The sequence below is a fragment of the Morone saxatilis genome, unplaced genomic scaffold (genome assembly GCF_004916995.1).
Source record: "Morone saxatilis isolate NCDOM2014 unplaced genomic scaffold, NCSU_SB_2.0 Contig20, whole genome shotgun sequence".
Lineage (NCBI taxonomy): Eukaryota > Metazoa > Chordata > Actinopteri > Moronidae > Morone > Morone saxatilis.
In genome coordinates, this window is record NW_023339763.1 from 22,134,578 (window position 1) to 22,148,442 (window position 13,865).

The 13,865-nt window shown below is 40.5% G+C and overlaps 1 protein-coding gene across 4 annotated transcripts in view; it reads left to right on the forward strand.

The window, feature by feature from the left end:
- The window catches only part of usp25 (ubiquitin specific peptidase 25), a 31,053-nt gene extending 19,405 nt beyond the window's left edge, over positions 1-11,648 (forward strand). For 2 of the 4 annotated variants that reach the window (XM_035666954.1, XM_035666952.1), the window contains 8 exons: positions 969-1,142; positions 2,003-2,098; positions 2,941-3,119; positions 5,106-5,184; positions 5,380-5,459; positions 5,786-5,909; positions 8,252-8,444; positions 9,665-11,648. In XM_035666954.1, the coding sequence (XP_035522847.1) occupies positions 969-1,142; positions 2,003-2,098; positions 2,941-3,119; positions 5,106-5,184; positions 5,380-5,459; positions 5,786-5,909; positions 8,252-8,444; positions 9,665-9,837 (1,098 nt within the window). In that variant the 3' untranslated portion in view covers positions 9,838-11,648. The remainder of the gene's footprint in view (positions 1-968; positions 1,143-2,002; positions 2,099-2,940; positions 3,120-5,105; positions 5,185-5,379; positions 5,460-5,785; positions 5,910-8,251; positions 8,445-9,664) is intronic. The other 2 variants (XM_035666955.1, XM_035666956.1) reach the window with 2 other exon arrangements.
- The last annotated feature ends 2,217 nt before the right edge of the window (positions 11,649-13,865 follow it).

Genomic DNA, 13,865 nt, shown 5'->3' on the forward strand with positions numbered 1-13,865 from the left:
TGGAAGTGCCAATATAAGAGCATAATGCTGCTATATTCAATAGTTACTTTTTACTTTATATAATACTTTAACAATGAATCACATGACCACTTCTGTGTGAAAGGTTACATCCGCAGTGATTATTTCACAGAGGATGCTCACTCAACTCTGCAGTTCTTTAAAATGAACCTCCTCAATAGCTTAATAGCCTTTTTACCTCATTCTTTTGTTTTTTACAACCTGCGACTTCACTGTTTCGGTTCCCTCGCATAGCATTGCAGCAGGTAGCTGTTATTTATATTGTCTTTTTCTCAACAAAAAAGCCCTGAAAGCTTCACTCGTGTTTACTCACAAACTACTTTAATCTGCTCATTCTGCTGCTTTTCTTTCCCACACGCACACACCAACACCCTCTGTCTCACCCTGCTCTGCCTCTACCTATTTCTTTCTCCCTGTTTCTCCAGCAGTATGTTTACTAAAGTCACCCAAAAAACACAGCTCACATTTTGAAAATTCAACCTCAATTGTGTTTTCACAACAGCAGTTGAGTGTGTGGAGGAGGCTTGTTGCTAATCATGTAGCCTCGGGAAACAATCAAAAACTGGTACCGAATGTTTTACCTGGTCCGTGCTTGTAAAATATCCACCGTGTGTCTAACCGTGTGTCAGCCCTTCATTGCACACACATACAGACGCGTGAGTGTTGTTTTAAGACATGCATGAATAAATGTGAACCTATCCTTTATACCTTTCCCTATTCTATGCTTATTAAAGTTTCCAGCATGTCCACAGTTGGTCCCACTGAGTCAGCTGATGCTGTTGGTGTGTAGGGAAAATTCAATTCTATAGTTTTCAAATATACAATGAGTTTATTTGATAAATATTATTTTCCTAATATTTCACTGTATTTGTTCACTCTACATTTAATGTTCCTTGCCTTTCCATCAGTACTCTTTCCTCCCTGTTTCATCTGTCCCATTCTCTCTACAGTCTCTCCCCCCTCCCACCTCCCCTGAGCCTGAGGTCCAGGTGAGCACCCCCTCCACCCCTCCTCCTGACCTGGTCACGGAGGATGAGTCCCCTGGCCAGCGCACGGTAGAGGTGGCCATTCCCAATGTGGGGACCTTTGTCATTGAGTCAGAAGAGGGGGGGTATGATGACGAGGTAGCTCTCGCCCAAACAAATCTTCTCTCCCTTTTTTTTTTGTGCCGAGAAGTCTGTGCCTGTTTGATATATGGAGTGAGAGCATCATTTGCCCATTCACATGGCTCCACATAAGGTTTTTCACACCTGAGAAAAACTGACACTTGCCAACTGATTTCAGGATTGGCTTGAGGCTGAAAATGCTGCGCAATAAGACTGACCTCTTTGTTGGCCTTCCTGCGTTACTCTTGTGTGAAAAGTCTCTTCCTGAGCCAGTCTGCATCTTGGCACCAAGGCAGGTTGATCTTTAGCAGAAAGCTTAGATCTGCTTCTTCAAGTCACTCTAAAGTGAAAAAAAAAACAAGGTCATAGGCTCATGTTGTGATTCGAATTAGTCGTATGTTGTCCGTTTAATGTCTAACTTCTGTATATAAAGCCAAATGCACTTACAGGGGATGTTTATTATAGTTTGCACAGATTTCATGCAGTTAATCATGGAATCATTTTCTTTTGGGTTGGCTTGATAACAGCAGTCGTTGTAGGTCAGTATGTTCTGAGTGTAGAATTGCTGCTGTTGTCAGTTTTCCAGCCTGTCCCCTGCACTGTTGGCTATCTGTCACACACAGCTGTCATATGGCTGCCTTGGTTTTCACACATTATCCTTGTGAGGATTGCGCATTGTGCCATTTAACTGACTGGCTGTGTCCCTCACAATTGTGTCACTCTAACCAATGCATGGACTGCTGAGCGATGTCTAGCATGCCCTGACTGTGGTATGCTCTACTGTAGTGCCTCAGAGCACATAACATAGTGGCTGACCTTGCTCGGTTCGTCACAAGGACCTGTTGTTTTGTTTAACATGGTTCCTGCTTCCTGGGCAGGCAATGATGACCCCCAACATGCAGGGTATAATTATGGCCATTGGCAAATCCAGCAGCGTATATGAAAAGAATGGGCCTGAGGCAGCCTTTTTTAAGGTATCTCTCCTTTACCTTTCCTCATTCCACACTCACTCACCCACTCCACCTCCATCTACCTTCTCTTTTATGTGTATCTTGGTCTTCTCTTGTGTACTTTCTTACAGTGTGGTAAGGCAGATAAAAACACTCCACAGTATTTATTAAATATTACAGTACCTGTAACTCAACAGATTAACTCAAACCCTTGCTTTACTTTTGGGGCTGCACATTAGATTATTAAAATCAGCCAAATCCAGTTAGCACTTGTCTCTCAAACCTCTTTTTTTATTTTAATTAAGAACAGCAAACTCAGAAAACATGTCAGTTCTATATGCCTCTTCTCCTTCTCCTGTAGTGTGAAGCAAAGGAGAGAAATACATTTCTAACTGGATAGAAGCCAATGATGTATTTAGAAAGATTACTACAAATATATATAACCTAATTATTATAATCTATAATCTAATGGCACATGTAACAGTTTTTCCAGTTCAGAGAGAGAGGAGCATAAACGAATGTGTGCCAACCTTAAAATATTTGATGTGATATTTTAGATTCATGTACACATTTAGCCTACTGTAGAAGTTCTTTTGTGTGTTTTCATCTAACTCTGAATACCCATCAAAGTATGTCAAAGGAAACCAACAATGTTGTGACTAGTTAACTTAACTTATTTGTCCAGAAGTAGTAATATGACGAAAACTGTCACATCCAGAATGTATTTAATTGCAGACCTTTGCAGGTTGCCGTTAAGTTCTCAACTCAAGAGGACCTGGCTAATGGCTAAAATGTCCATGTCCATACCACCTTAACCTTAGTCAGAGTTTTTAACAATGACTTCACTTCTCTGTCTCTGTGGTTAGGCCATAAAGCTGGAGTATGCTCGTCTTCTGAGATTTGCACAAGAGGACACATCTCCTGAGACTGACTACCGGCTACAGCACATCATCGTCTACTTCATCCAAAACCAGGCGCCCAAGAAGATTTTGGAGAGGACTCTGCTCACACAGTTTGCTGACAGGAACCTGGCCTTCGATGAGAGGTAGGTTAGACCAGTGGTTCCCGACGCTTTTTTTTCTTAAGGACCCGTTTTTTTTATCATTGAGTAAACTGACCACCCTTCAAGTACGACATATTGTATGGGTATTTCATATTATATTCAATGCATAACCATAACAATACAGAACAACTGATAAACTGTACAATGAACTTACTGATCGTGCACGATCAGTAAGTTCCTTCTCTACCCATTTAACTTCTCACAACAAATCTTTTGGAGATGGCACTATTCAGGGGAAAGAGGATGGTAGAACTGGCTTACCCAGAGTAAGTTAGGATGACATTAACCATTGACAGACTAGCAATCACATTATAGAATCGCTGTATATGCTGACTGACAGGTGATGTTTAGTCAGCTAACGTAGCGTCAGATTGTCAGCTCCCTGAAGGCTGTAACATTATCCTCTGTAACTTCACATCATCGCCGATGCCATCATCTACATTTTATCGTATCACAAAGTGAATCCAGCCAGCGGTAGTAAAATAAAAACTCGAAAGGCATCGTGTATCAAGTTATCCCACAACGCTGAAGCTGCCATGAGAGTGATATCAATCCAATAAATAACATGAACAGCCTTTTCTTCCTAATCATTCACAGCGTTGTCCAGCAGAAAGTTATTGTCCATATGTGTCCCATTCAAGTAGTATCCAAATGCATTTACTGACATTTAAATTTAGATAATGTAACAAACTGCCCCTGTGTGAAATGCGTGTAACAGTTTATACAACTTAAACAGGGTAATCTGTTTAAGAATAAGAACTTGTGAAGTCTGGGTGTGAGCAGTGTGTGTTTACAGAGTCTTTGAATTGTGCTCAATTTTGACTGATTTCTGAGGGTTTTCTTACTTTTAGACTAGTCTAAATTACGAGGAACATCCCTACAATGAATTGAAACAGTGAACACAACAACTGCAGGACGTTTGTGTAAAATGAGCTATTAGAATTAATTTTGAGCAGAATGTTGCATCAGGTGAGTTTTCCTGGTCAGTTTTGGAACTTTTTATACAATTATCTGTCTGTATTATGTTTAATTTTTTTTTAACAATCGGAATACTACATAGTAGGCTTCTTTTTTGACACTTTTTTTTAATGCAAGATGAAGCTGCTTAGTGGAGAGTAAAGACTGAATATAGCTTGTGTTCAGATCTTCAAAGTTTAGATCTTAAATAATAATCAAAAAATTACTTAAACTTTACTTGAACGAAATGCTGAGATATAGGCCTATTGTGTATATTTTTTAAGTTGTCTTACACTCCTTTAAATAAAGAAGCATGGTGCCCCCAGTTTTGGAACCGTGGGGTAAGACTGTATGCAGTGTTTGTTTTTTAAATCTGGTTCTTTTTTCTTGTCGTCTTAAACTTAGTCACTTTTAAGAAACAAGTTGGATCATTTACATCAATCAGCTTCTCCGAATGAACAGCAGAGGGCAGCAGAGACCTTGACTGACATACAGGGCCTTCAGATTTACTGACAGTGTCTCATCTGGACAATGCCTTTCTGCTGCAAATCCTATCTGATGGTATTCCCTCTGTCCTTTGTTCAAACACAAATCTTAGGAGACACATGTTCAATAATGACTTTTTTTTTAATACTGCCAGCAAATATCAAGATTCCCTCCCTATTAACACTGTGATGTTCATGTCATTAGGGTATGTAATGCCCCTTACTATCTCTTAAAACTTTTCAACTACGCGTGTTGGCCTCAATCCATATTCATGAGTGAAAAATTGATTTCTCCCTTCTCCTCTATTTTGAGCAAGATAATTAGATTTATGTGTGCATGTGGCCTCAATAGGAGCCTCCGGAGGAGTGTTTCACTTCTCCTCTCAGCACTAAAGAGTGATTCATTAGGCCATGTTAGGGCCTAGGGGCAGGGTGGACTCTTTCATCTGCCGGAGTACCTCACAATGACTCACCATCTCCTCGCTAACGCCGGTTCCTCTTCCTGTCTCCCCCACCTCTCCCACAGATGTAAGAGCATTATGAATGTGGCACGTGCCAAACTGGACCTAATTAAGCCTGAGGAGGTCAACATGGATGAATATGAGGTCAGCAGTGGTGTCTTCTGGGTTTTTACACATCTAAAATATTAGTCCTGTTATGCTGCCTTTTATGCATTGTTTCTATAGCCTTGGCTGTAACACAGTTAATCATTAAAATGCTAGTATTTGCCAGTCAATATGACTTCTTGGATTTAAATTTCAGTGACTTTTCCTATGCTAACGTCTGTTTATCTTAATCAGATGTGGCATCAGGCGTACCGGAATTTCCGTGAGACGACCAGCTTCATGGTGACCGGCTTGGAGCTCTTTCAGAAGACAAAGTATGGCGACACCTTTCCAGTGCTCCTCCTAATATTTAATATTGGAAACATTTTAACTGCAACTGTCTTGTTAGAGCTTTTACTCATGAGTTCAGTGCTGCACATTTTTTCAGTTCATTTCCCCTATCTGTAGCAACCAGTAAATGTTGATGTGTTACCTGCAGAGGGCAGCAACTTACAGTCTGTGCAACTCCTGTAGCTTTATTGTTGTGCAGTGAGTTCATCAAGTTTATTCTGTCTTTGAAATGGTATACTCTCGAAGTTCTCAGAGCAACTTTGACGCTATTTTATCTGAATGTAACATCTGTGTATTTCTCTCTTTCCAGTTACATGGAGGCTCTGATGTATCTGATTTACTCGTACCAGTACAACAAGGAGCTTTTGTCTAAAGGGCTGTACAGAGGGCACGATGAGGAGCTTCTTGGCCATTACCGTCGCCAGTGTTTGCTGGTGAGGCATCGCAAACAGTAACACAGTGATTTATTTCACACAACTTGTCGAGTATCTATTCAAATTACTGGATATGTCTGTACCTTTTTATGGCATATTCCTTCAATTAAACAGCGTGATTACAAAGGGTCTGTTTTGTAATGGACACACCTTTGTCGCCAGCAGTTGCTTCCCTGTGATCTCCTCTCAGTCACTCCCTTTCCTCCGTGTCAAACTTCCCCTGCTGAAGTGACTCAGCAAAACTAACATGGCCAGATATTTCCCCTTCAATACTGAGCTGTGGTACTATAATCAAATTGCTTTCGCTGAGATATTGCTTTGGCTTGCTTGCAGCCCACAAAAGATTCCACTGAAGGTTTTTCATCTGATACTGACAGATGAAAATCCTTTCAGCGTTGTGATGTGAGCCCCTTTTCATTTCACCCCCACCACGCTCCAGGCTGTGCTCTGGTATTATTGGTTAGAGCTGAGGGTATTTTGGTCTGATCAGCCTCATACTGGTCTTTAGCAGCCCTCTTGCTGCTGCACTCAGTAACCTTACACCAGCATTGTGCTCATAATGTAATCATTGGAGTGGGAATAGGAAGCAGGAGGGCCAGCGAGTGTAAACACATTACCATGAGACACAAGCGTGTCCTCAGCTAACCTCAAACCTCAGCTCCGCACAGCCCGATCGGTCATCTTAGATCTCTGGCCAGAACCTCTGGCTGCGTCCGCTCAGCTGTTTACCTTCAGCTCTTGTTTTAATTGAAAACACTGCTAACATTGACACAGTTAATGTACTTGGATGTTTTTGCAAATCCAGCCTCACAGTCCCCAATTCCAAACTGGCTCGCTAAAAGCAGGTCGTTTCCTCAGAGAGGAGGTCAGGGAGTTTGTCTGTGACAGCAAGGTGGTTTTGGCCAAGAGCAGGAAGAAAAGCTTGTATCCACATGCATGCAGGAATGTCAGGACCCTCTTCAGTTCCATTGGCTGTAGGATATTATGTGATAATAATGATGTCTGTAGGATTGCTGTTAGTACTTTAGCTGTCAAATACTTATCTGTTAGAAGAAACTTCACAAGAAAGAACAAGAATAGTAAAATGAATGACTTCATAAAAATGAAAGCACTCAAGAATATTGTTTGGCATAAAGCAATTGAATAAGAGAACACAGATATAAGTAAATTATATTGGCAACAAAGTGCATTCTTTGAAAAATCAAGAATGAGTAATCCTCATGTCCTTGGTCAGGATATTCTGCTGTCTAAAAGCCAAGAGGGCAACTTTGCCTTTCAAGTTACTGCTTGAATCTAGATCAGAGGTTCTCTCCCCAGGTGAGAGTTGAAGGGGGATGTGAAGCAAGAGACATGAGGCAGAGATACTGTATGAGGTGAAAGAGACAGGTGCATGCCGGTGTTCTAAAAGAACTGGAAGCTAGTTGTTGTTGTTGGGCTGCTGATTTGGCCATTTATCAACACAGTCAGCACTTACAGCAGACACACAGCTAATGGAGGCTTTTAGGGTAAACCTTAGCGTCCAATTCCCTCAAAATTCAAACAGGATACATTTCTTTTAGATTAAGTGGGACTTAAACTTTCCAAAGAGATTACTATCTCTGTCCATAAATCTGCTTAGAAATCATAGAAGAAAACTCTCGTGAGAACCATCAGGTTTTTTTTGTATCTAAGTAATCCAGTGATAGTTGTCTGTACATCCATGAATACAGTGCAAACAGGAACTGCTAAAAGCTAATTTGAGATATTTTCATATGCTATAGCCCACAGCCAATCACCAGTCAAACCAATGGCAATGAACAATGCTTCTTGGCTTCTGGTGAAGCCGGGCGAAAATCCGGATAATGGATATCTGGGCAAAGTCTTCCTCAGCAGTCCGATTAGCAACTTCATACGCGAGAATTACATTAAAAGACAGATTTTAGCTAATCTCTATAAACCGATAACTGCATATGAATGCAGATACATTTTTAAAAAAGGTAAATCGTTGATAACTGATGGGTTCCGAGATTGCATGTGAGCCACTGTGTACCTGCATGCAAACAACACTCTCTTAAGCAGGATTTGGTCAGTACTACTCAGACTATAAATTGAAACCAGAGCGCTGCCTGCAGATTCTGCATTCATACTGTACAAAAGAAATAATAATAATAGGAGTTACAAATCCCATTATTTTATCTTTATATTAATTTAATATTAGCAATTTTAACTAGGTGCAGTTTTCACAGCTGTGTCTGATAGGGGGCCTCCGCCAAATATTTAAGCTATACATCACATGTACAGGGAATAAATGTATTAGACAGTTGTTTTAGTAACAGATCTAATCTCATCCCCTTCCCTAATAGAAATTAAACGAGCAAGCGGCTGCCATGTTTGAGTCCGGAGAAGAACCGGAGGTGACCACAGGCCTTGGCATCATGAACGAGCTGGTGGTGCCCTGCATCCCTCTGCTGCTGATCCACGACGCTGAGAGGGACCTGCTGGCAGTGGAGGACATGAGGAACCGCTGGTGCTCCTACCTGGGCCAAGAGATGGAATGTGAGTCCCTGGGAGAGAAGAAACAGACTCGGCCCATTAGATATTTCTGGAGAGTTGAAGTCTTAGGTTACTAGTACATTCCCCGTCCCCCTGCCAAAGATGATCATAATCAGGCCACAGCTCGGTTCACACTTATAGAAAGGCTTCCAGGTTGTGCAGCATTTCCACTTGTCCTGGGATATCTGACCATTTAACTGTTAGGTGTTTTCATGAGAGTACACTGAATATCCTTAGCTTTTGAACTGTTTGTTGAACAAAACAAGGCATTTGAATACACCACCTTGGGCTATTTTACATTTTAATGGACATTTCTCACTATCATCTGACATTTTGGAGACAAAACAACCAGTTAATTAAGAAAATAAGGGCTAGCTTTGGGAAAAGCCTAATCCCTGCAGCCATAGCTGCCTTAGATATGAGCCCTCACTGAATTAGCCTGAGTGTGTACTTTTGTCTGTCACTGTGTGTTGTTACTGACTTAAGTCTAATCAGCAGATTAATCGATTATGAAAATCATTAGTTTCAGCCCTATTATAAACCGTTTTTTAAATGTTTTTATACCGCTTATGAATGATAAATAGTGGGACTTGAAGTGTCGCCAGCATGTTATATTTGACCTGAAGTTGAGGTTGCCCCTTTGGCTCACTGTCAGTGTACCTGTATTTATCAGTGTTCTTTAGAAATGATACAAACAGATTTAAAGCTATATAACTAGTAAGGATTAATTGATGAATCTAATGAATAATTAATTAACTATTAAATCATTGTAAACTGAAAAGTCTATACTTTTGGACTGATGATCCAGAAAAGAATCTGCAGATTAACAAACAATGGAGTTATATGCAGCCTTACTTTAAATTAGTGTGTGTGAGATTTCACTAAGAAATGCCCCTGAACGTTTTTTCTTGGTAGAAAAACAGGACTGAAGAGGATTCAGCTTTTATCAGTATGTTCCAGTATGGGTCCACAGAGAGCCTGTTCTCTGAGTTGCTGGCCTTTGTTCAGGAAAAGCTGCGTATTATCACCCAGACCCCTATTGGCTGGAGTTTTACAATCTTTCTGTTGTGGAACATGCTTTTAAAGTACTCGTGATATCACACTGAAAATATTTACCCTGTGATTTCTGTGTTGAGGAATCAGATTTTCACTACATGGCCCTTACAGTTAATCATTTATTATCTTTCTTTCTGTCTGTCTGTCTGTCGTCCTCCTGCTGGCAGCCAACCTCCAGGAAAAGCTGACCGACTTCCTCCCCAAGTTACTGGACTGCTCGACGGAGATCAAAAGCTTCCACGACCCTCCCAAGCTGCCCACCTACTCCACCCTGGAGCTGTGTGAACGATTCAGCCACATCATAGCCGCCCTCTGCAGGGTGCCCACCAAGGGGAGATGAGCTCAGAGGGACGGCCAGACACCTCTCCTGTATCACAGGCCCGACCCTGGGCAGAAATCCATGGACCTCTCTTAACCCATGCCTTCCTTATAAATCCAGGGGTCACTCGCTTCTAGCTGTTATTCCTCTGTTACTCTTTTTGCTGCTATAGGTTTTATCATTCTAAATATTAGTTCACTTTTATTTTAAACAAAACACAACAGAGGGAGGAGGAGGAGGAGGAGGAGGGGACGGACTGTTGGGAGGGAATAAAGAAATGAGAGAGGAGAAGTTGATGAAAAACAGTGGCAATCCTGCAGTGGTTGAAAGCCAAGCACATTCTGCTTCAGCTTTGCAAAAAAAACAAAAAAAAAACAGTTTGAGGGTTTTTCATAGTTTATTATTGTTGTTGTTGCTGTTTGATTCAAGCTTCCCCAACCACGCTCATAGTCCTTTCTAAAGCACCCCCTCTCTGCGTGAAAAAAAGGATCACCCCGCTGCTCTGCCTCCAGTTTGGTACAGTATTACCACGTCTTGTTTTATTTTTCTAAGGAAGTAAGGAAGAGAGCCTTCAGATTTATCAGCGGCTCAGAGTATCTCAAATGGGTCTCATGTCTTTGTGGACTGCGCCAGATTGAGATGTTTTAAGTGCTGTGGTAGACAGCCACGGACTTCCTGTGGCTTGTTAATAAATCGAGAGAATAAAATTTTATTTATGGCCCTTTTAGGCCAAATAAACAGATCTTTTGCCTGATGTTGATTTTTACGTGCACAACAATAACTTCTGCAGACGTTATTATTTACATTGCACGTAAGAAGTGAAATATTCCCTTTCATTTGAGACATTAAAGGGACACTTCACCCCAAAGTCAAAAATACATATATTCCCTTTTACTTGTAGAGCTATTTATCCATCACGAGGCTCGTGACGGTGCACAATGTAAATGTTAATGTTAATAGTGTCCTTCTCGGCTGAGCTGTGACGTTAGCTAGCTCACCTAGTACCACTGAGATAGTACCATAGTTACAGTTTGGCATGTGTTGTTTGGTAGAAAGAAAATGGTTCCAACACCACAACAAATTCTGAGGATTATCTTGAGTAACCAGTTTGATGATTTCTGGCAAGAGACATTGCTGTTGAATTTTTCAAATGTATTTTTCTGGTGCTTTGAGCACCACAAGCAGAGTGCCATCTGGTTATTATACTGGATTGAAGGCAGACATCTCTACAGCCGATATTTCCAAAACACTAACACCAAAATAATCTGGATGGATAAATAGCACTACAGGTAACAGGAAAAATATGTATGTTTGATTTTGGGGTGAACTGTCCCTTTAAGGTTATGGGCAGCAACTGGCAGACAGCAAGGTAAGTAGAGGTTCAGCGTCCTGCTGTGTGAATCAAACCTGAGATCTTGGTCAGAACAGTCTCAAACCTGTTCTCCTACTGTACTAAGGCGGCTGGTATTATGCAGTTTATTAGAATCTGACTTTAATTAAAGTGGGGGCACAAACTCCAAAGCATCCAGCATGTGTCCAAAATAATAAAAATACAAAACAGACTCGATTGTAGCTGCTCTGAAATGGGTTGTTTTTTTTTTATGATGCAATTTTGGACTAATTTCCAGGAACACTGATCACTACTAACAGCCCATGTGATAAAGGCAGGAAGCATTTTCAGAAGCATTTTTCTTAAACGTTGCTACCAGCATTGTTCAGATCATAAAATGAAATTCAGCTTTGAACATTGTTTTGAATATGCTGTGCCATGTTTTGAATTTCACTCCAAGCTATAATTCCGAATCATTAAAACTAATCACTCTAGTCTGGAAGAATTCAACTTTTACACTTTATTCGGTGTTTCCTCCAGTGTTTTGCGCACATCACCTACTCTACCTGTCCATTGTTTTGTTATGACACTAGTTCATTTTGTACAAGCTGATGTTTTACTCGTCCTCAGTATCCTCAGTATATGCTGCAAAAACAGCGCTTCTAGAAACAAGCCCAATATTCTTAAATATAATCAAATGTTCTTGTATTGACCAAAACAATCTGCTGATGGGGTAAGCTGGTTTTGCCTGGCTAGAATTCTTAAAACTAGCATAGAAATGTAGCCAATGAAAGACTGTAATGGTCCTTAAAACTAGAAAAATGCCAAGAAATTAGGCAAGATGTGTTCAATATAAGCAAGTATTTGGGTCACTTTCTTTGTATTCAAGAGTTTATACCTTAATTTAAGATGAATAATTAGTACAAAAAAAGGCTTACAATAAGACACAATTTCTTCAAACAGCATTATAAAATATAAGTGACTTTGTCTTAAATCAAGGCACCAGAAGCATGAAAAACTAAGCAGCTGCTTCATTTACAACAATTAAATTAAGAAGTTGTAACATCTTATGATGACAAAGTTGGATAGATTTTCTTAAAACAACATCACTTTACTAATGCAAAACATGCTTGACAAGATTATTTTTCTTTTTAGATGAAAAATAAAACTCATTTCCCAGAAGCAAGGCTTCTTTTACTTTCCTGAGATTCTTTTTTGCAGCGCAAGGTTGGAGCTCCTCTTAAAAACTGAAAAGGTTCTACAAAATAAAACTAGAAGTTTTCTGAATAATTCTAAACATTTAACACCCACCAGATCACCAATGCCTAGAAGTCCTGATTTTCAACATGTCACAAAAAAACAGTAAAGCATATGGAGATGTTTATAACTGCAGTTTTTAAAGACATAGGGTGATCTCTTGGTTAAACAATATGTCTGTTTCTCCACCTAGCAAATGAGCCCTGGACTGTATGATGCTTGTATGGTTTGTCTGTATTGACAGCGGTTGTTAACTGGAGTTTGGAAGAACAGCTGTCATAGGCTTGCACAATATTAACCCAAACGTCTGCACACACTTAACAAGCTGCCTGACAAACAGTCTCTGTGATGGTTTGTAGCATTTACGCTGTCATTGGCCCGGAATGAACCTCTATTGACAAGCTACAATTGCTGGTGCATTCCTTCACGTCTTTCTGTAGCAGTGTCAGGCCGTCAGTTGACAGCTTGTCTGCTGCAATTGTGTCTGTCTTTTTTGGCCTTTTTATCAATGAGCCACAGTTTCAGCCGCAGGCCTGTCCTGTCATTGGCTGTATGTTCTTTGAGTGGTGAACCCATGTTGCTGCACACAAGCTGTTCAGCATAAAAAATAACTATAGAGCAAAGACTTCTTGAAACACTTAGACTGTAGACCCTGTCAACTTGGTCTATTTAAGCTTGCATAAGAGCTCAATCTTTTTTATGAACAAATGTACTCATTGACAATGGTGAAAAGTATTCACATTCAAAAGTAAACGTAACTACAGAGCAATGTAAAGGTATTCCATTACAAGTAAAAGTCCTGCAAGGCACAGGAGTATCATCAGCATATTGTACTGATTCTATATGACATTATTAGGTTGCTAATACTGATAGTTTGAACTACTTTACACACACAGTTATATAGTTTGATCAAATGGCTGCCAATCTAGGGGTCCAAATCCAAAGGGTCACCAGATACATCTGAGGGGTCACACAATAATTAATAGGAGCAATAAAGGAATAAAGTTCTGATTCACAAATCTGTTTTACCTCTTTGGGAACTGAATGGATATTTAAATGAAACCACATGAGAGGTTTAGAGTGGAAATCACTATTTGATGGAACTGCCAACTCATATACCCCCTTTTCCACCAAGGCAGTTTGAGGGCTGGTTCGGAGCCGGCGCCTCAAACCAATTCTTTATGTTTCAACAGCCAAATAACCCACTCTAGGTCAGGGAAACTGGTTCCAGTGCGGAACCAACACTTAACTGTTCTTGAACCAAGAACCGCTTGCAACAGGGGCTGGGGGCGCCCCCCCCCCAAAAAAAAAACAAAAATCCTCCTTTAACAGGGAATAAAAATGGAAGAAACCTCAAGAAGAGCAACAGAGGAGTGTTTCCCCCTCCCAGGACAGACAGACAGACGCGCAATATACGCCATGCAGAATATACCAGTAAATTTACAGTATGGATAATCGGGAT